Source organism: Macrobrachium rosenbergii, chromosome 22 (assembly GCF_040412425.1).
Source record: "Macrobrachium rosenbergii isolate ZJJX-2024 chromosome 22, ASM4041242v1, whole genome shotgun sequence".
In the NCBI taxonomy this organism is placed as follows: Eukaryota; Metazoa; Arthropoda; class Malacostraca; order Decapoda; family Palaemonidae; genus Macrobrachium; species Macrobrachium rosenbergii.
In genome coordinates this window covers 40,106,533-40,130,890 of record NC_089762.1, presented here as the reverse complement: position 1 = coordinate 40,130,890, position 24,358 = coordinate 40,106,533, and the positions used below count along the sequence as shown (strand labels likewise).

At 33.4% G+C, this 24,358-nt stretch overlaps 1 protein-coding gene and 3 long non-coding RNA genes across 4 annotated transcripts in view; 3 read left to right on the top strand and 1 right to left on the bottom strand.

The window, feature by feature from the left end:
• Positions 1-11,133, top strand: part of LOC136850470 (very low-density lipoprotein receptor-like) — a 22,724-nt gene extending 11,591 nt beyond the window's left edge. The window contains exons 7-9 of the mRNA XM_067124044.1: positions 3,850-3,963; positions 8,676-8,790; positions 10,893-11,133. Of these exons, the coding sequence (XP_066980145.1) occupies positions 3,850-3,963; positions 8,676-8,790; positions 10,893-11,133 (470 nt within the window). The remainder of the gene's footprint in view (positions 1-3,849; positions 3,964-8,675; positions 8,791-10,892) is intronic.
• A 393-nt stretch (positions 11,134-11,526) lies between these two features.
• Positions 11,527-14,004, bottom strand: LOC136850399 (uncharacterized). The gene is made up of 3 exons (XR_010856624.1): positions 13,888-14,004; positions 13,521-13,594; positions 11,527-12,995 (listed from the first exon to the last, which is right to left on the bottom strand). It is a non-coding gene; the product is annotated as an uncharacterized lncRNA (long non-coding RNA).
• A 3,057-nt stretch (positions 14,005-17,061) lies between these two features.
• On the top strand, positions 17,062-21,316 carry LOC136850398 (uncharacterized). Its single transcript, XR_010856623.1, has 3 exons — positions 17,062-17,187; positions 18,188-18,304; positions 20,635-21,316. It is a non-coding gene; the product is annotated as an uncharacterized lncRNA (long non-coding RNA).
• Positions 21,317-22,821: 1,505 nt separating this feature from the next.
• Positions 22,822-23,584, top strand: LOC136850397 (uncharacterized). The gene is made up of 3 exons (XR_010856622.1): positions 22,822-22,935; positions 23,180-23,269; positions 23,503-23,584. It is a non-coding gene; the product is annotated as an uncharacterized lncRNA (long non-coding RNA).
• Positions 23,585-24,358: the final 774 nt, after the last annotated feature.

Sequence of the window (24,358 nt, the reverse complement as noted above, 5' to 3'; positions counted from 1 at the left end):
GTAAAGAGAGATATTCGAATTTACACCCACTGCCTTCCTACTGAGTCGGCAAGGCAAAGTATTTGAAGTATTCACATGAATAAAATCTTTTCGGGGCTGGTTTTCCGTTTTCCTTCTCTCGTTATTCAACAGACTTCGTTTATTTTCTTTGGGCTTGGGTCATTAGGAATTGTATACGATTTATGTTGTAATTTATCGTGTTGGTATATACGACATAAGTATTATATTTGCCTAGGTATCAGGAGTTATTTTGAACAAATGGAAACCTGTTTTTTTTTTAAATTAAGATTTCTCCTCAGTTCATTAATTAGGATAAAAACAGGTGGTGGCTTTTTTCTTAGCTTTTTCTGAAAGCATTCCGTTCATAAGAAACGTTTATAGCCATAAACGCCATTTACATAAAACGTTTAAAAAATATTTACTGCTTCATCATACATCAGATATTTCTATTATAAATCATAAGGGCAAATTGTAATAGACCTCGTGAATAGCTGATAAATTCATTTTTTAGTGTTTGAATGCATCCACTTAGAGGAAAGTTTTTTTTGCACAAAGTTAAGTTAAAGTTATTTAATGTCCTCCTGGGCCACTGCGAGGCTCATAGGGCCGGCGCTGATCTCCAGTTTCTTTGGTCCACAGCCAGTGGGGGATAGATCCCGGTGCCTAAGACACGTGGCCAGTGTGTCGCTAGGCCCACTGTTTAACACCCCAGCCCGAGAGTTTGGTACCTATTCTCCCACTCACCCTCTCGAGTTTTCAGACCGCTAGGTTGGCGGGCCACCGGGTTTATGCAATGGCGCCATCCCCTAGCCCGTGAGTGGCAGGATCTGAACCCGGGTCCTCTCGACTGGTAGGCGAGAACCTTACCACTGCTCCACCACGGGATAAACGTTTTGTAAAATTTCGCCTGTAAAGATCAAGATCAGATGATAACAGATCACTGAGCTAAGGAGATAATACTACATAATTTATTCGACTCATTTCTTATTGTTTCAGCTATTCATGCAAGTCTTTGTTTATTGATTTCGTACTGTTTCATCCATTCTTACAAGGCTAAATTTATTGTTTTTTTTTTTTTTTTTTTTTGTTTCATCCATTCTTCCAAGTCTAAATTTCATCCCTGCAAGTCTAAATTTACGGGTTTCTTATTGTTTCAACCATTCTTGCGAGTCTAAATTTCATTCTAGCAAGTCTAAATTTCTTTCTTGCAAGTCTGAAATTACGGGTTTCTTATTGTTTCAACCATTCTTGCGAGTCTACATTTCATTCCTGCAAGTCTAAATTGACTGATTTCTTATTGTTTCAACCATTCTGCAAGTCTAAATTTCTTTCTTGCAAGTCTAAATTTCCTGTTTTATTACTGGATCAACCATTCTTCCAAGTCTAAATTTCATTCCCGCAAGTCTAAATTTACCGACATCTAATTGCTTCAACCGTTCCAATCTTGAGCTCAGCTTAGCCTGAGAAAGACTAATTCTCGCTTCCTTCATCCAAGACGCCTTTAATGTACAAGTGAAGAACTAACAACCTTTTTTTTTTTTTCTTTTGTGCTTGATGAAAGCAAGTAGAACATGCAAGGAAGGATATTTTTCGTGCGGAGACGGAGTCTGCTTGCATTCTCGTTTCGTTTGTGACGGAGATAAAGATTGCTTCAAAGGAGAGGACGAGAAGGGATGCGGTAAGATGTTCTTGAGTCTCTCTCTCTCTCTCTCTCTCTCTCTCTCTCTCTCTCTCTCTCTCTTCTCTCTCTCTCTCTTTGTGGCTGGAGGAGTCTTATAGTTTTCTTCAAGCGGATGTCTGCTGCTGTCACCTTCTTTCTCTTCCTTTTCCTGTTTCATTATTTCTCTCTCTCTCTCTCTCTCTCTCTCTCTCTCTCTCTCTCTTTAATAGTCTCCTCACGTCCGTGCCCCTGTTGAGGAATTCCTTTCTTTCTCTCTCTCTCTCTCTCTCTCTCTCTCTCTCTCTCTCTCTCTCTCTCTCACTTTATTTTCTTTTTGTGTCTTCGTCACTGTTTTAGGAATTCCTTACGTCTTTTTTTCATTCTTTCTTTCTCTTGCTCTGTCTTTATCTTGACATTTGCTTGGTTTCTTATCCTCTTCCACTGCTCTCACATTTTTGTCACCTCTTTCTTCTCAGTAAAAAAAAAAATGTTTCTCCTATTACATTTTATGCAGAATTATAGCCTACCCAAGACTGTTCACACACTTGCAGAGTGAACGTTGTTTTTATTTTGGTCTCTGCAAATATCTAAACTTAAGATTAGCCAAGAACGAAATGTTCTGTTGAAGAAATGTACAGAGTAATGTGAAGAAAATTATGATACTTTTTTTAGGAATGATAAAAAAAACATTTGTTTCATTTATCATTAATATTTGAACAAAATCCCTTCTGATCATAGGGTATTTTAAATTAGTCAGATCCACAAACGAGTACGTGAATTGCTTATCTTTGAGATAAGCAATTTGCATATTCCTTTTTGGATCTAACAAAAAACTACCCTATGATCAGTAGGGATTTTGTTCAAATTTTAATGATTAAAAAACAAATGTTTTTTTAAACACTTCAAAAAACTTTGAGATGCGTAATGAAAACCTTACCACAAATGAATACGCATATAAAAAAAATATGGAGTAATTTACTCTACATGAAATAGGCTTAAAGTAATAATAATAAAAAAAAATCATCACGATACGTAATTGAAAATAAAATATCTACGAACATTATAACTGGCCAAAAAAATGTTAACGAAGAAATAAAAATACGGATTAGTTTACTATACATAAAACAAACCTAAAGCAATTAAAATAAATCTTCTTTATAAAAAAAAATATCTTCGAGATAAAAAAAAGTGGCGTAATTTATTATACATAGAATAGACCTAACGTAATAAGAAATACCTTCTTTGAAAAAATAAAGAAAAAAATACAAAATATCTTCGATTAAAAAAAAAAGTAGAGTAGTTTGCTATACATACATAAAATAGACCTAACATAATAAAAAAAAATCTTCTTTATAAAAAATAAAAAAATTACAAAATATCTGCAAACTTTCTTACCGTAATGTAAAAAAAAAAAAAAACACGTTTATTTCAACTACCGACAGAGAAGTGCCAACCGCCAGCCATAAGGTGTTCAGAGAGTGCCAAGTGCTTTCACCAACACGAGGTTTGTGACGTGAGGCGCCACTGTCTCAGTGGCACTGACGAAATGGACTGTGGTAAGTTCAGTGCCATGTCGAGTTTCATTTTGCAGGTGTCATAAAGTATTTTTTTTTCTGGGTAATCCAAGAGATTGTTCATAAGCTGTGATGTTGGATATTATTTTGAAAAAATGGATAGGGTTTATGGCACTCTGTATGAGAGGTTATTGCTTTTCAAGCATTTTGTAGTTATAATGTTTTTATGGGTAAATCATCATTTCTGGTATAGCTTTCTTTTCTGAGGTGCATAAAGGCTATATGTTTTTGCAATTGTTACGTTTATTTTTTTCGGGAGATATGAATGCTGTATCTATCTACCTATCTATCTGTATATGTATGAAACACACTACCACACACACACACATATATATATATATATATATGTTTATATTATAAGTATATATACATATATATATATATATATATATATATATATATATATATATATTTCATATATAATTTATATATATATATGCATATATATCTGTAAATATATATATCTGTAACATATACATACATACATACATACATACATACATACACATTACATACACACACACACACACCTCAGAGTTAAAAGAATTCTGCCCACCTCAAAGAGACTCTCTAGCAGACTCGGTCTTTCTTCTTCTTAACCTTCTTCTTCTGCAGACATTAAGTGTGACGAAGGATACCGCAGTTGCGACGGGGGAAAGTGTGTGTCGCCTGCTTTCTTTTGCGACGGGGAAAGTGACTGCAAGGATGGGAAGGATGAGAGGCCCTGTGGTAAGTGTAGGATGTTTTAGGAGGTTGAGGATGTATGCGGCTAAAGCAAAAAAAAAAAAAAAATCAAATGATAAACAATCTTAAAACCACATTTTTTCTTTTGGTCAAAAAATGTTTGGTGCAAAATAACTATTAAAATAAAATTCATTATTATTTTTATTAATTTTCTTTTTACCACTGTTCGTTTAAAAATGCGCTAAAGTTTTGAGACTATCAAGTTATTTTAAGATAACTATGATAATTTTATGAAATATTTTTAATTTACATTATTTATGGCTTTTTTTTCGGTAGATTTTCATGTAGAATAAAGAAGGGTTATGTATATGTACATATACACACACACAAACACACACACTCACACACACATACATACATATATGTGTGTGTATGTGTGTATGTGTACATGTGGTGTAAATCTTATATAAAAATTACATGACTTATATAAAAGGACCCAGATGACTTGACAATCAAGAACAAAGAACAGAGAAAAATGAAATGAATATTAAAGAGAGAGAGAGAGGGAGAGAGAGAGAGACTCCACTTAATCTGATTTTGTCGATTATCAATTTTCCAAAGGTTATCAGATGAGATAAATTGATAAGTTGAAATACGAACACAGAGCGCTCGGTTTAATAGCTTTTTATCGAACGGCACGAAGCTGAGAGAGAGAATTTCAGGTTTTGATAATCATATGATTATTATAATTCAAAGTAATGAATAAAACAAGGAAATGGTAAGCGGAGACGATAACTGAATAATTATCGTGATTCAAGGTAATGAATAAAATTAAATAAAAAAGAACGGAGATGATACTAAATTGATTACTGTAATTCAAAGTAACGAATAAAATTAAACGAAAAAAGGAGATGATGTTTAAATAATTATCGTAATTCAAAGTAATGAATAAAATTAAATGAAAAATAGAATATTATTCTTATGGAATAATATCCTCGACACGAAGAATGACTTACCTCCGGAGAACCAACGCAGAAATATATTAATCATTATTTAAAGAATAAATATATTCTTTATTTATCGACTAAACTACACAACGCATTTCCTTTCAGAGTCATTTACGCCTCTCATTGGGAATTTTTTTCTTATCGAACAATATTCTTTATATTCTTTACTTACAGTATGAAATATTCTTTATTTATCGAATAATATTCAACGCCGGAGAAACAGCACGGAAAAATATCCTTTATATTCTTTACTTAATAACATATTCTTCATTTACAAAATAAACCACACTACGCATTTCCTTTCAAAGTCATCAACGCCTCTCACTGCGTATTTTTTCTTATCGAATAATATTTCACGCCGGAGAAACAGCACGGAGAAATATTCTTTATATTCTTTGCTTAAAGTATGAAACATATTCTTTATTTACCGAATAAACTACACAACCCATTTCCTTTCAAAGTCATTTACGCTTCTCACTGCGTATTTTTTTCTTACCGAATAATATTTAACGCCGGAGAAACAGCACGGAAAAATACTCTTTATATTCTTTACTTACAGTATGAAATATATTTTTTACTTACAAAATAAACCACGCAACGCATTTCGTTTCAAAGTCATCAACGCCTCACATTCTTAATGGCGTCAGTCAAGACTGACCCCCATCAGTAACTGCAACATCAGCAATTTCGCTGACGACTCTCGTCTCACCCCCGTATTGAACTTGCTTTTCAAACCGCTTTTTATTATATATATTTACACGAGGATTAAGTTATATATTTAAACGGGGATTAAGTTTTAAGCCACTTGCAAAGGAAACTCGTTTTGAGAAATGATGTCAAAGGCTTTCGCCTCTTTTCAGTTGCTGCGTCAATTCTGATAGGATGAAGATACGGAGTATATAAGTGCCTGGCTTTGTTGCCAAATGGCTCCGCCCATTTGATGCCACGGCACTGAAATGGCACCGTGGTCTATTTTTTTTTTATTTTGATTAAAATGGATTACGCGTTAGGAAAGGTTTTTTGTTTTTTCGTGCGGATGGAAAGACAGGCGGATCAGACAAAAATTGAAGTGGTAGATTGTTTATATATATATATATATATATATATATATATATATATATAGAAATATTAACTATTTATATAAATATTTATTTATATATATAAATATTTATCTGTTTATATAAATATTTATTTATGTATCTATTTATTTATATGAATATTTATTTATTTATATATTTATTTATTTATATAAATATTTATTTATTAATATATATATCTATTTATTTATACAAATATTTATTTATTTATATAAATATTTATTTATTTATATAAATATTGATTTATTTATATAAATATTTATCTATTTATGTAAATATTTATTTATTTATATAAATATGTGTTTATTTATATAAATATGTATTTATTTATATAAATATTAATTAAGTAATTAAATAATTAATTTATTTATGCATAATGCCTACAGTGAACCACCCAACCTAAGGGGCATAGTCTCAGATAACACAGTTAATAAATCATAATCCTCACACCAGCTGACATCACGAATGGATTAATGGATTACCAACTTGCGGAACGCCGTGAACGAACGAGAGAGCTTAAAACCTTCAAAAACGATCCGCATTCTGAGAAGCTACTTAGCATAACCGAGAGGAAACTCATACCCGTTAATTACGCCCAATGTTATTAACTTTGATATAACATCTATTAATCGCATTCCGTGTTACCAGCCTTAATGTAATTTACACGGCCAGAAAATCCCGCCCACTCCACCAGCCCGATGAGCTAATTAGCCGAGTGTGATTAAGATGCTCTAATGCGGGGTTTAATTTGGCGAAGTAACTCATTCAGAAATATGTATCTTTCGGGATTGAGGATAGTTCTGAAGGATCGTAATTTTGCCCTGAAGGATTCTTGTTAGCCGAAAGGATGCATTGGTTATATATACACACACACACATATATATATATATACTGTATATATATATATATATATATATATATATATATATATATATATATATATATATATATATATATATATACAGTATTATATATATATATATATATATATATATATATATATATATATATATATATATATATATATATATATGTATATATATATATATATATATATACATAACCCATCACCAAAAAATGAAGTGGAGATGAGAATCATACAGGTTGTCAATAAATTATTACCACTGAAGAAATACAGAAATAATTGATGAGTGAAATATCTTAAGGCTATCTTCACGATGTCATCTTTACTTAAAGAGAATTTGAGATAAATCATTGTCCACAAGTAAGGAGGAGACCATTAGAATATTTCTTTTTCTAACTCGCCTTTCTAAACCTTGTAGAAAGATATATATATATATATATATATATATATATATATATATATATATATATATATATATATATATATACTATACATACACATAAGGGCCTTACAAAATATAAAAAATCATAAATTGAAACGATCTGCTATTACTAAAAACAATTAAGCAGGGGAACTGCGAATGCGGGGATGGGGAGGGACCAGTAAGAAAAAAAAAAATCCCGCAGCTAATTTCACACTATTTGGGCATTATGATACCCAATTTTGTTAGGCCGTCCCGTCGACGTCAATTATAGAAAACGATCACGCGGACATAAACACGCTGTTCCCGGGGAAAATGCAATCTAATTATGGAGTTTAATTTCCAAAATCAATTTCTGAGTCTCGTGGTTTCAAGTTTTTTTTTTTTTTTTTTGTTTTTTTTTTTTGTCAGTTGTGTCTGAGGGTTTATAATTTTTGTCGGTAAATTTAGTTTAAAGGTTCATTATACTCGTGGTACCTGCGTATATGCATCTAGATGTATACGGGAGGTCAAGTACATTAATCATAAATAGATAAAATGTAAATTGGTAAAAATTTGCTGTGTTAGTTTCTGGGACACAGCTAAACTTTTTGTCAGTTGGGTCTGAGGGTTTATAATTTTGTCGGTAAATTTGGTTTAAAGGTTCATTATACTCGTGGTACCTGCATATATGCAGCTCGATGCATAAGGAAGGTCAAGCACATTAATCATAAAACAAATAAAACGTAAATTGGTAAAAATCTGCTTTGTTAGTTTTTGGGACACAGGTAAACTTTCGATCCTAACCTAACCCATTCAAGGTTGTCATATCTTACCTAAGTTGATCTTAGGAGCTTGGGTCAAGGGTCAGTCCCCCAAGGTAAGGTTCTTCATTTATATAGGATTCTGAAATGGGTGCTAAGCTTTTCCATAGTTTTGGCAAAATATTAACTTTTTCCGTTTTGAGCTGACTCCATCTTTGGTTGCTATAAATTAGTATTATTTATCTCTGGAAATGTATTAAAGATACTCAGTTGTCCAGGACGTGAGATGAAGAAAATACATGTTCTCTTGGCCTCGTCAACAGTGGAGTAGAAAATAAATATTGAAATTATAATCAACAATAACTTTTGTGTTAGTGTAACTGAAAATTGGCAGAATAAAATATAAAAATTAAAATGAGATGCTTGTTGTTCAAAAGCTATTGTTTCGTAGTGTATCGATTCATTCCTTGCGGAATGAGAAACCCAGAACGAATTCAAAACACGATAAATAACGAATTATTTTTCAATGTTTACGTTTTGCATTGTTGACACCAGAACTCCCATTTTCTTTCTCTAAGACTTCCATTTTCTTTCTGTAAGACCTCCCATTTTCTTTCCTTTCAGAGAAATGTCCGGAGGGGATACTGCTCTGCTCTGGTGACAGGTGCCTACACCCTTACAGTGTCTGTGATGGATATCCTGATTGTGAAGGAGGAGTTGACGAACGTAACTGCAGTAAGTATGACCTTATTAGGAACTTTATTTATTAAAACTTTGATGATGCAGAAGAACTATCTTCTTGCTATATATATATATATATATATATATATATATATATATATATTTTGTATATATAGTATATATATATATATATATATATATATATATATATATATATTATATATATATATATATATATATATATATATATATATATATATATATATATATATATATATATATATATATTGTATATGCATCCGACGGAGGTTTTCTTTAACCATCTTTACAAGTTTCTAAATAACAGATTAAGGGCAAAAAATAACAGACCAACTGCACCAAGAATACCATTCTTTGCTGGGTGTTACATTTATCAGTGATACAGTGTTTTATACCCAAGTTAAACGATAAATACGAGAACATTGTCCGGCCTTAAAATGCCAGTTAATCCCAACAAACCCATTAACTACTGGGTCCTTATTTAGATACAAGGACAAATTGAGCCCCTTTTGACATCTAATGCGGTCTATTTATTTCCGTGTCGCAGATGCAGTTCGGGAAATTATGTCGGACCCTCCCGAAGGCTTTAGAATTGAATATAGAATTTAGGCCAAAGACCAAGCACTGGGACCTATGAGGTCATTCAGCGCTGAAAGGGAAATTGACGGTAAAAGGTTTGAAAGATGTAACAGGAGGAAATCCTCACAGTTGCGCTATAAATCAATTGTTAGGAGAGGGCTGAGGAAAGTAAGATGGAAGAGAGAGAATATGAAAGGAGGTACAGTTAAAAGGAACGAAAGGGGTTGCAGCTAGGGGCAGAAGGCACGCTGCAAAGAGCCTACAGTGTGCCGCATGAGGTGCACTGACGTCACTACCTCCCCTACGGTGAAAGGCTTCTTAAGGTCGGCATAGATAGCCAAAGGGTGGGGTGGGGTGAGAGTTATCGAACAGGTGTCCAGCTGTCATCTCGGGAATTCTCGAGTATGCGGGAACATTCAAAGGTTAATATCGAGTATAAACATCTCAAAATCCTTGCACGGGCGTCTTTCGTTCAAAAGCTTGCTGTCTTCGAATGGCTTTTCATAAAAACAGTAGTTCCCAAAACTAAACAATCAAACTACCGCTACCCCTCTTCACCTGGCATAACCATATGTACTTGGGACCTTTCGCCTTCCCTTCTGGTCACTCGTATATATCACCCATGACTACTGCTTTCCGCTGATATGAATATATATACATACACACACACACACATATATATATATATTACATATATATAAATATATGTATATATATAATATATATATTTATATATATATATATATATATATATATATATATATATATATATATATATATATATATATAATATACACACACACAAACTAGTGAAATCCTTTACCTGAAAGGCAAGATGATTCAACAGACACAGTGGTGAGCTCGTTGGCCAAACATTCACTTCATACATCCCCATACTGTACGTGTAGTTAAGTGTGTTTGTGTGTGTGTGTGTGTGTTTGAGTGTGTGTGTGTGTGTGTGTGTGCGTGTGTGTACGTCCAACTTCCCCCCAGCAGCAGCTCGGCGCTATCCTGGGAAAAAGAATAAGTCGTAAAGTTTTTCCCTCCAACAATGAGGTTGTAATCCTCCTTACAAGTCTGGGGGGGATGATCCTTCTTTCTAATTGGGAGGATCAATTTTATTTTGCGAAATAAGTCTTCGTTAATTGCGAAAAACAGAGACCTCTGTCTCCCGGCGTCTGTCTACCTCGAGATGGCATCTCTTGCACAACAACGTTGGGGAAATTCTTCTGTCCTTTCTTTTTTTTTACCTAATTTTCATCGGCCTCCTCCTCCTCCTCCTCCTCCTCCTCCTCCTCCTCCTTTTCATCTTCCTCCTTCCCTTATCCTTCTCCTCCTCCTCCTTCCTTCTTCCTTCTCCTCCTCCTTCCCTCATCCTTCTGCTCCCTCCTAATCCCACTTCCCTCCCCCTCTCCTCTTCCTCCTCCTCCCCCCTTTTTCCTCCTCGCTCCATCCTCTTCCTGCTCCCTCCCACTTTCCTCCTCCTCCTCATCCTTTTCCCCTTATCCTCCTCCCCCTTTTTTCCTCTTCACTCCTCATCAGCCTCCCTCACCCCCTCAACCTCTTCCTACTCCCTCTTACTCCCACTTTCCTCCTCCTCACCCTCATCCTTTTCCCCTCATCCTCCTCCTCACCCTCACCCTTTTCCTCCTCCTTCTCTCCTCCTCCGGTCACTGGAATCGTCTGTCAGGGGCTGGAAAAAGAGAGTGACAAGGTTGCGTGTTTTTCTGGAAATCTGGAAGAGGGTGGCTTCATTATTTCTTCGTCTTCACTACACAATTAGTTGGTTGTGGTGATAATGATTTTGGCTATGGTGAGGACGCTGGTGATAATTTTTTGTCACTATTTTTGTCGTGATTTTGCATTATGGTGGAAGTCGTCTGGCTAATTAATAACAACAACAACAACAACAATAATAATAATAATAATAATAATAATACTTTAATAACAGTTATTACAAAATAGCCCTATTTGCTTATTTTATTGTCTTCCTATAGTTCTCTTAAATCATCTTGATGAAAGCTCCCTGTATAACTTTTAATATAATAATAATAATAATAATAATAATAATAATAATAATAATAATAATAATAATAATAATAATGATAATAATAATAATAATAATAATAATAATGACTGAGCAAATTCTCTAATGCTTTGTATATAACTATGATACATTTCACAAGGCGTGATAATGAAAGGGTGTTACTGTAGTTTTCACCATATTTGTAAAGACTAACAACGAAAAAGTAGGCACTTTAAACTGCTCTTGAAATATCGTCAAATATTCTAGCACAGATAACACTGAAACTAACGAAAGCCGACTCTTATAATTCTCTATTAGCTCTCTATATAAAAAACATAATTTCGAGAGGTTCTCTTAAAATCTCTATATACGTCAATGTCCTTTTGATACAATTCATGATAACTTCTTGTAAGTTAGACAATCTTCCAGATATTTGGGAAGGTACTGACAGAGCTAAGCGGGCTTCTTGTGGCCATTACGCAAATCCTAATGTATTTCAATAGAGCTCGCTGTAATTATGAGCAGACCATCAAATGTTCTCTGCGCAACGTATGTTTCAACAGATGTGGATAATGGCTGATTAGCTACTCGATTCTCATTCTCTCTTGTTTTGCTTTCTCTATGAGTCTGCAGATTAGTCTTATTTCAACCAATAACTTTAATCCTGTACATATAAGAACGAAAGAATTCCAGTCCATTAACAACTGGACCACCACCTCCCTTGACAGATTTTCTGTTAATTACCCCATTACTGAATTTAAAAATTACTTAACTACCACCAGTCAGCTCTCTGCTACTTGCAATACACGTCTGTAATGGTCGTCAGTGGGTCAGGTGATGCAACCAAGAGGTTAATTCTGGGTAATATTTGGAAGTAGCAATAATTTCAGACATCCCAGCGATTCGTTTTCTGATAATGCCTGAAGTTTTGCTGAACAAGCTTGGGAAGTTTAGATTGTGTTCGCAAACTGACAAAGGAATTGCTAAGATTGCCATCAGCGCGGGTGACATATTGGAATAGGCCTTGCAATCAGTAGAGAGATTTAATGGAAGAAAAACTTATGCACAAACACCGGCAATGAAAGAAAACTTATTGCCAAGAAAATCAGTGTCTTGGGAAATCAGCAAACTATGCGAAAGTCAGCAAACTCAGCTGCTACAGAAAGCAGGTTAAGAAAGCAATATACCAACGTCGTATGGTGTTTGACTGAACACTCACGCCATCTCCAGATTTGACTTCTATAACCATCTGGTTTACAGTACAAGGACTAAGGGACCTCGTGAGTCATACTGTAGAAGATTCCTACAGCTGCAAACACCTGCTTACAGATCATAAAATGCAAATAGAAGAAAGGCTATTTGGAAGTGCTACAAAAGCAAAAATTCTTTCCCATTGTGGTTATTACCCAATTTCTACGAATCTGACTTCAGAAATTCGATTTGTCCCCTTCAACAGTTGACAAACTCATAGACCTCTCAATTACAGCATTTAGGAAGATATTGAAGAGTAATGGTATATGGATTTGTTTTATTTTTATTTTATTTTATTATTTCTTGTTGTCAAACCAACTTCACTTGCACAGACAATCCACTGGGGCGTTCCCCTCAGCCACTCAGACCTGCAAGGAAAATATTCAAGTTAAGAGCATATATATATAATAAAAAAATCAACCCTAATTTACTGAAATTTTTAATTGCTTTACTAAAACTCCTGAGTATTCTTGGACAAGCTAACTTTTACAGAAAAAGTTACTCGTTATGCGGCGGCTTCTTAAGCAACTTCTTAAGCAATAAAGACAAAAATCATGTCTAATACTTTTAAAAATATATAAAAACCTAAAGTCTCCAGAAATTGAAAATTTATTTAAAATGAATTTTAAAATGAAATGAGAAATTACCACTAAATCAGATTAATAAAGCAGCTTCTTTACAATCTAACGACCAAATAAACAGCTTACCAGAGTATGTGTGTGTGTGTGTGTGTGTGTGTGTGTGTGTATGCAAGCCCCCTCCTGGCATACGGTAAAATTTTACCGTATGCCAGAAGGGACATCCTCCCCACGCCAGGGGCCCCGCCCCTGGTGGGGAGGATTAGCTTGCAAAGTGATTTTTTTTTTAAAGATACAAAATCGAAAAATACTCACCATTTATCATGGCATACTTTACCAAACTCCTTTAGGGCGCTTCAGTAGTCAAGCCACGATTCCTCTCAAAAGATCTGAAGAGAGATAATGAAATTAGTTAAGAAATCCTTCAGGTTAACTAAAAATAATCAATTAAACAGCCATAACCGTTAAATGAAATGCCAAAATGCCTCATTTATTCATATGAAATTATTGCAAGATGGAAAATACTTCGATATAAAATTATAAAAACTATAAAAAACCAAACGTTGAATAAGTGAAATACAAAATCTCATTCACTCAGATATAATTATTGCAAGATGAAAAATACTTCACGGTGCAAAACTAAAAAAACTAGAGACAAAATGAAACGCTAGATTCAACTTACCCTCCCAAACAGCCAACTGAACTGGTCCAAGACCCTTTTTTTTTATATATGAAATCCAGGAGTATCTAGGCTACCGAGCCGCGCACAAACAGGACCACCCTTACACTGCGAGTGCGGAGCGTCAACGCTTAACCATCAGTTGTCAATGTTCTACCGAGAACAAACAGTTCCCAGCGAAGGGTTGTTATTTAGTTATTACCTAACAGCCAATTTTTATTCATCCGTGTGTCTAATAACTGATCTCTCCTTTCTGTATTTTCCGTTGCTTTCTGTAACTTCTTTCTAATGATCACTATCATATTCTTTGGGAGGCTGAATTTTCATCCAATTTATGCGTAATTGCATAGCGAAAGGAAACAAGTTATTATTATCATTATTATTATTAGTATTATTATTGTTGTTGTTGTTATTGTTCAGAAGACGAACCCTATACATATATGTATAATAATAATAATAACAATAATAATAATAATAATAATAACCTGTTTCCTTCCGTTATGTAATTTTCAAAAGCTAGCTGACATATAGTTTACATGGTTTTGTCGTTAACGATGCATATCTTAAAATACACAGCCATATCGATGTATAATATCTGTATATCGCTTTGGCTTACTTAAAATGTATCCATTTTATTTAACGTTACAAAAATATATATCGATGAAAAGATTTATCAGGTCTGTCATCCGGAGATTTCCTGAAAAGTAATGACTCTTTTTTTTTAATTTGTCGAAATGTAGTTTATTTCCGTGTTGCCTTGTGGGGGAGGGGGGGAGAGAGGGAGAGGGAGAGAGAGAGAGAGAATATTTTGAGATAAAGAGAATAGAAAGAGAATGAGAGAGAGAGAGAGAGAGAGAGAGAGAGAGAGAGAGAGAGAGAGAGAGAGAGAGAGAGAGAATATTTTGACATGAATATAAGAATATCCTCTTAGCCATATGTAGAATGCTTTAAAGGAGAGAGAGAGAGAGAGAGAGAGAGAGAGAGAGAGAGAGAGAGAGAGAGAGAGAAATGATTACGTGAATATAAAAATATCTACTTAATCATACGTAACTTGCTTTAACGGGAAGGGCATTAACTACAAATTATCAGCCTCTGAAAAAAATCTTACAACTAAATCTATTGGTAATATGAGAAATGAAACATTCTAGTTTCTAATCAAGAGTCACATTAAAAAAAATAAAAATAAAATAATCCCCGTTCTACCAAGAATCTTATCATCTATGGGCGAGAGGGATGTTTACGGTAGAGGGAGGGAGGGGGGGGGCCGTTGGTGCAGGCCCAGGGAGGAGGGGGAATTATTGGTAGGGTATTTTCATAGTGTAGTATCTCTCATCCATACCTTTGATAAGGCAAGGTCATTGTCGTATGGGTTGATTATTATAAAAATTACTAAGTGTGCTGCAGGCCTATTGTTTACGCCAAATTTTACCTCATTGATCCATGTACAGAAAACAATCAAGTGACCTCACTTATTAAAGTGAATTTAAAAAAATGCATACAATGACTTTTTATATTGGTTAATTTGTCTTTGTAAAATGAAGTGCCTTCAATTGCTCTTGAGAGAGAGAGAGAGAGAGAGAGAGAGAGAGAGAGAGAGAGAGAGAGAGAGAGAGAGAGAGAGAGAGAGAGAGGTAGTTTGATTTTATTGATTTTATTTTTTTCCTGTAAAGTAAAGGCATCTTTTTGGTGTAAAATTTTCCAGGAATACCTTACATTTAAAAGTTTTTTTAATTTAATCAGCATACATCCACTGTACAACAAATACGTCATTAAAAAGTCTGCCACTCACCGCATACATATCACGAACATGTTGAAAACGACTGTAAGTGGAGAACGAATCTTTTCCAAATGCTAGGTAATTATGTAGAACTGGCGTGGATCACCATTCAGTCGCCTGACTTGTATCCAACATGTTTGTGATATGTGTGCAACAAGTTGGCGACATGTTTACAACATATCGGCCTGCAGCGTCAACACACATTTTTTCAACTGGAAGCAGTTTCTAGCTAGAAGAAAAAAACATTTAACTACTACTGTTGTTGACATGTATTCAACATGCATGATGCGTGAGCGACAGGATACCGACATGTTTATAACACGTTGTACTGATTACCTAATTATCAAATTCCTAACTTGCAGGCGACTGTAGAATGAGCATTCTCTGCACGGGAATAATGTCGCCGATATGTTTAGCCGAGTCGAAAGTTTGTGACGGACACGCGGATTGTCGAGACGGTGTTGATGAACTCATGTGCTGTGAGTATCTTATCTCCTTCTTCTTTTTAAAAATTTATACCTTATTAACAGGTTTGCTTATTTTTTATAATATTTACAGATACTCATGTTGATTGTTTTCTTACTTGATTATCACAACATTAAGAAACGTGATTGAAATCAGGATTCCTTCTATTTCCATCAAGGTTCTAGAAAAGTGTGTGAATGTTGTAACTAATAAAAGGCATTAGAGTGTGGGTATGATGACATTATAGATTTGAAAATTTATCAACATACTTAACACACTCATTTACATATAATTTACTATTGTTGCTCTCTCAGTTTTGCTCTAAAAAAATGATGTCATTTACAATGTAAAATCTTGTTATGTATTAATGCTGAGAAAATAATACTCAATATAATGAGCAGTGATTACAATGATGTCGGTAATAGTGACTTGCTCTCATAATTTAAAAGTATGGAATTCAATTCTTCAAATGACAATGAATTTATTATCGTACTGTGATAATTCTTCACTAGAGAACACTAAACATTATACTTAATTTTAAAACAACCTCAAATTTAATCTAATTTTGGTAGTATTCTTACGAATTCTCTGACACTTCTCGTTAAGAAAAAGAATATAAAAGCAATAAAATGACATTATAAATTGTAGGGAGGTTAGAATCATTAGAAAATATTTCCACGAAAACTCAGCACCAAAAAGAAAATATTTTAATATATAAACTTGTCCAGATCTTCTAACTAATGGTCATATCATCTAGTGATATTATTTCAATAAATACAGTGTATAGGGCATCAATATTTGTGTACAGTCAAGTATAGTGAAGGCAGAATTATCAATTAATAGATAATTAAGTGTAGAAAGGTGTGGATACTTATTGCAAGTACATTACAAAAGGAAATACATCACAATTTCATTCTTTTCCCCGAAATTTGCAGCAACGTACAGAAAGGCTTATGCGAATGGGTACACTCACTGTGAATCTAACGGATCTTGCGTACGGAACAGTCGAATTTGTGACGGGGAATCGGACTGCGTCGATGGACAAGACGAAAGGAACTGCGGTATGGCGAAACAGACTGCGCATGCGCGTGTTTACACGTGTGTGTGTGTGTGTGTATGTGTGTGCATTATTTATGTTGATGTGACGGTGGTTTGAGATGCCACTTTGAAATTCCTTGGGAATATCAAGGCACTAAATTAACAAAATAACTAGAACATTGATTAATGACAAATTATATAATTGTTTTGAGACTGATTACACAATGCATTATATTCTCAGGGTTGGTAAGATTTCGAAAAGATTTCTGGAATATTAACCTTAATCTTTATTGATTTTGGAAAAGTAATATTTGGGATGAGAAAGGAGAAGGGGGAATAATATTTTAAACATGAATAATATTACATATGTATATATATACATATTGGCGTTTATATAGGCTCTTTTATATTTGAGATATATATATATATATATATATATATATATATATATATATATATATATATATATATATATATATATATATCTCAAATATAAGAGAGCCTATATAAACGCCAATATGTGGAAAATGAAGGCTATATTTCAGATACCATACTGTCTCTCTCCTAAGGCAAATAGTGAATGAGAAGGAGAGAGACAGTTTGGTCTCTGAAATATAGCCTTTATTTTCCAAATTTTGGCATTTCTATGGGCTCCCTTATATTTGATGTAATTCTGTTTTAACAGAAAATATTTCACAGTCATATATATATATATATATATATATATATACACATATATATATATATATACATATATACATATCATATATAACATATAATATAAAATATACAAAGTATGATATTTAGAATATAATAAACCCACAATACTAATGAAAACATTATTTTTCTAACAATAATGTTAAGCAAAAAAATAAATTAAAAATAAAATTGAAAAACCCAGAAAAAACAAAAAATACCAAAACAAAGTAAAAATAAATGAACAATGATATATGCCCATTCATTGATTCATTTAACTAGTACATCTTTATGAACGAATGGATACTATTACTGCGCCATTCACAGGCGAGTGCGTGGGCGGGAGCTGGCACTGTGGCACTGTGGACGGCCTCTGCGTGGGCGCCCACCAGCTATGCGATGGCACTGCCGACTGCCCCTCGGGAATCGATGAAGACAACTGCAGTGAGTTATCGACTTGGCACTGTCATGTTCCAGTTACTCTTATGTTAAGAGACATTTTTAAAAATTTTTTTCCTCCAGACTTATCGTTTGAAGACCTTGAAGTGGAGACGAAAAATCACTCCCTTTGTATTTTACGGAGTCGTTTCTTTAATTTTTTTTATGTTGTTTTTTATGGGTAATCTTTAGTGGATGGGTTTTTTTAAAATGTGTCTTTCGTTTATGTAAACAATGTGGCGTTTAGGGTGCCAATGGCGAGAGGATGAGCTGATGTACGATAATTCAAATGAATTCTTGCTTATGTTGCATCCAAATATATATATGGTATATATATATATATATATATATATATATATATATATATATATATATATATATATATATATATATATATATATATTATATATATATATATATATATATATATATATATATATATATATATATATATATATATATATATATATATATATATATATATATATATATATATATATATATATATATATATATATATATATATATATCTGTATATACTGTCTCTTAATATTACCCATACATTCTAGATGATGATATATTATCACACGTGACATAAATTCATATAGAAGAAACCTATCATAAAGTAACGTTTTTTCTATGAATAAATCCACAAATTTATCGCTCTAAGATGAGATAATCTTTAATGAACAATGAATGGCTGTTCCTTTTGTTTATTCATTAAACAAAAGCGAACAGCCATTGCGAAAATGAAGAACTCTTCAATAAATGAATAATAAGGAAGAGACAAGACAGGAGGAATGTGAGTGTAAAATAAAATGAATGATTAGAGAAAGAGAGAACAGAATTAATTATTAAAGAAAGAATAAAAAAAGGAAAGAGATGATAAGTGAGTGGAGAAAGAAAAAAGACGGACATGAATAAGGGAGAAAATAAAAAGAAAATGTAAATAAATTAAAAAAAAAGGTATTAGAAAAATAAGAACCACCTGACAAGCAGGAGATGATTAATCTCCTACGGACGTCAGCGGTGAAGAGGAAAAGTAACGTAAAAAATAAATATCAAGAAATTCACAAAAAATTAAGAAAACCAACGAAAAAGGAGGTAAATGAACCCTGAGGAGAAATACAGAGAAATGGAAAAATGGAAAACTTAACCAAGAACACGGAATTAGTCGGAATATTAACCAAGAAGTGGAATTAACGTCATCCACATTTATGTGCGCATCAGCAATTCAGTCGCTATATTCATGTGGCGCTATCAACAGTGACTGAAATAGAGCACTGTGGGTAATCCGCACAGATTAACCACCAGCAGCGACTGGAGTTGAGCATTGTGGGTAATCCTCCCAGATTAACCATCAGCAGTGACTGGAATAGAGCATTGTGGGTAATCCGCCCAGATTAATAATGACTAAGGTTGATTCGTGTTCACGTTAGATATATTTCCTATGATGGCAATTTGTCTCGATTGCTTAGCAAGATGTTATTGAGAAAAAAGCTTTTCTTGCTGGCTTGCATTGATAAGTTTAAGTAGCTACTCGTGCAAGATTGCTATCAGTAATTTGTAATTTGTTCGAGAGTTTGAGTAGCAATGCGCACAAGATTGTTAGTAATAATCTGCAGTATTGTCGAGAATTTGAGTAGCAATGCGTGCAATATTGCTATAAGATTGATATCAATAATTTGTAATTTTTTGTCTAAAGTCTGAGTAGTAACGCGTACAAGATTGCTATAAGATTGCTGTTCATAATTTTTTATTTTTTTTTTCTCGAGAGTTTGGGCAGCAAAGCCTACAAGATTACTATAAGATTGCTGTTAATAGTTTTTCATTTTTTTTCTCCAGAGTTTGGGCAGGAACGCATACAAGATTGCTATAAGATTTCTACTAGTAAATTGTTGTTTTAACGACAGTTTGATCAGCAACTTGTGCAAGATTGCTACAAAAATAATGTTAATAATTTGCAGTTTCTTCCTCGAGAGTTTAAGCAGCAACGAGTGGAAGATTGCTATAAAATTGCTAATAATAGAATAGAATTGCTATCATTTTTTCTTGAGAGTTTGTGCAGCAAAATACGTATGCACTACGAAGGTACCTGAGCTATCATAACTGGTGAATTTATTTCCAATACCTAAATGCTAATATATATCTGTATTCATCCTGATGATAGCTACTAAAGTGGGTTTAGTTCTCAGATTTGTACAAAGGAACAAATATGCCTTTTATATAATTCAGCCTAAACAATGTCATATTATTAGGTAGCCTTTGAAAAATTTTCCCCATGCAACCATTTGCAGCTTTGGGGGATGAAAGGATATTTTTTTATTTATTTTCAGCCTATTTTACGAACGAAACAAAAGACTGTCCTCCAGGTTACATAAGATGCGAAGAGGGCCGATGTCTCAATGCTAGGTTCGTCTGTGATGGTCATCGCCATTGTGCATCTGCCTCTGACGAGGCAAACTGCGCCTCAGGTTAAGTATTATCAATCTTACATCAGGTTATTTTGACCCTGGGGTTAAATATAAGCACTGACAATCACCTAGTTATTGCAAACTGAGCCTTCTTCAACCTTGGGATCTTTCCTAGATAGTGACACCCAACAAAGTTCTGGGGTCGTTATCTAGGACTAATATTTCTTGGGGGTCATTATTTTTATGATATTTACAGTCTTTTGTTTATTTTTTTTTATGGTAATCCCCAACGGGCTTGTACTAAACACGCCGCAAAGGTGGATACATACTGAGTTAAAACTCTTAAGGGTCACTACCTAGGAAAGACCCAAAACTTGTTTCAAGCCTATTCAACTCTAGGGTTTAATATAAGGATTGGCAATTACCCAGTTCTTACAAACCACCCCTTATCCAGCCTTGTTTCAGGTCAATTTGACACTAGGGTTAAAGAGAAGGACTGACAATCCCTCACGTACTGCAAACTGCACATTATCCAGCCTTGCTTCAGGTCAATTTGACTCGGGGGTACAATTTAAGAACTGGCAATCGCCCAGTTATTGCAAACTACTCTGTTAAATGTTATCAAGCTATGCTATATGCCCATTTGACCTAGGATTAAAAATAGGGTTAGCTAGCTATCTCTGCGCAATTATAAGTTGTACCTCAGTCTTTGTATTATCAAGCTTACTATAGGAACTCAAAAGATATAAGTAAATCTTTTACATGTAAAATACCTGGTTCCAAGTGGAATTTGATTGCACTACAAAATAGGCGGTTTTTGAAAAATCTAATCCTTCACTACTGTAATGCTTTTATGTGTGTATTGACTTAATGTAGATTAGTTTAATAATTTCACAAGCATATCAGGAAACCATACGCGTTTCCCATGAATCAAAAGGAATTTGAAATCGGTATATATGTAATAACGCCTTCAAACCCATGAAATCACTACGATATCTACAAGATTTATCAATCAAGTATTGGTAACAATCATCCAATCACCTTTGTATTCACAACGACCCGTGATTCCTGGCAGAACATAATGTGCCCTGTCATTATGTGGCATTATTCGCGTCACATTAACGACGAATACCTACATCTTTTCATGCACAATCCTAGACTTTCTCCCAGTGACAATGTATCCAACCTGTTATGATAATCCCAGGATAATGATCCAGGTCCGTATCAAAGGATACGATTGCATTAAGCGACTTCCTGATAAGTAAAAGCATTTCTCAGCTTTCTTGTCAATAGTTTAGTATTTGTAATATCCAGCTTTTCATTGTGGCTTTTGTTGTGTATTGAGTTTCGTGCTTTTGTGAAGAAGAGGACATTTCACGTCAAGGAGAGGGAGTGTCTCGTTTTGTATGAAAAGGCCAATTGACCGAAGCGATTTCATTTGGATGCTAATGCTCGTCTCCTGAATTTATCACTGAATTTAGTAATAAGATGTGACAGTTCACTTTAGATAACGTTAACTGATGTTTTATTATGAATGTGGACATTGATATTAATTAGGACAAGTACACATATTACAGTATATATACGCAAGTGTCTATGTATGTATGTATGTATGTAATCTATCTATGTATTTATCTATCTATCTATCTATATATATATATATATTACACATATATATATATATATATATATATATATATATATATATATATATATATATATATATATATATATATATATATATATATATATATATATATATATAGAATAACAGGACATCAGTTAAACAGGATGGTATCTGAAGTAGCTTTTATTTACATAAGTTACAAGCACTCAAGGATTGACTGTCTCCATTTTCTGGTAGCCAGACGATGGGGACAGTCAGCCCCTGAAAGGTTGTAACTTTTGTGAATAAAACCTCCATCAGATAAAATGCTGTTTTAATGAGGACCTGTTATTCATATATATGCATACACACACACAACCCCACACTCACATATATAGTATGTATATATATATATATATATATATATATATATATATATATATATATATATATATATATATATAATTACAACTTGACAGGAAATGAAGATCTTGTAGTGGGAAGGCAAGTTCATGAGATTAGAATGAAGTGTAGCGCCCACTACAGAAACATGGCTTATCTGTTGCACAGAAATGCTTCTTTCAACACAGTGCAACAGGGTTGTGATCAAGATGATGGTAAGTTATAAATCACAATCATTATTATAATCATATTTATCATTATTATATTCATATAATATATATACATATGTTTACATTTATATATACACGCATTATATATATATATATATATATATATATATATATATATATATATATTTATTTATTTATTTATTTATTATTATTATTATTATTATTATTATTATTATTATTATTATTATTATTATTATTATTATTATTATTATTATTATTATTATATCAGGTTGGTACGGAGAAGAACTAACATGGAGCGTCCTGTGTCAATTTGGGGTCATTTGTGACCACTACGGCTGTTATGATACTTCGCTCAAGAGTAAGTCAGTCCGTTCTAGAAGTCTGTTTGTTTATATGTCAAACGAATCTTTGCAGTATCCATCGTCAGAATTCACTTAGTGGCACGTACGTAAGCGCTTATACTTCTGTACAGACATACTGTACAGACAGGAGTGAGTATACACACACATATATAATGTATGTATGTATGTAATGCATATATGTATGTGTATAAGTGAATGGGTATTGATTCCACTTTTTTTATTTCAACAGTTTACAGAGAACACGCTGGAAAACCTGGATTCCTGTGTTCTAAGTGCAGAGGAGTTGTTGACGTTTGCTGGCAAGCCCATTGTGAGTTCCTTCATTTTACGTAAATCAACTTTTTTTATAAGTGATGCCTAATCTTCGTTCCAAAATCAAGCTTTACTTTTATCTTTACATGTCTTTTCGGTTTCGTGAACCAACAGTTTAAAATTATTCGTAATTGTAATGTTTAAATGTAAGGATTAATTTTAATTCATTACAATTATTGCAAGTCTGTTCAGCAATTATGAAAAAACGGCAAATGTTGTCCCATACTCTGTTTTCCTCGAACTGATCCTAGAATCATGCCATCACAGCTTAACCTGTCAGAAAATCTTTTGACAACTCTATGATTAATATTCTTCTGTCAATATACATTTTTACACTTATTACTATACCTATTCCTTTAAAAACTTACGCTTCTTCATACAATTCTTCGCAATGACACATGAGCTGGGAAACGTAGAATGCTGATGAATAGATTAACAGACGATCAGTCAAATAATTCATTAGCATTCTGTAGGAATAAATTTATAGACAGACCCTCAAATGAATTATAATCATCCAGAAAAAATCTTTCAATCTTAAATGATTAATGACAAAACTCGACGGGAAAAAAGCACAATATTGATGAATAAATTGACAGACAGACCTTCAAATAAATTCCTATCATCCAGAAAAATGTCCTTTAGTCTTAATTCATCAACAGTCCTTTCAATTTTCAGCTTCTGCTCAGGGATAGCATTCTGTACGAATAAACTGATAAAAAAGACCTCAAATACATTATTTTCACAAAAAAATGTCCTTCAGTCTTAATTAACAA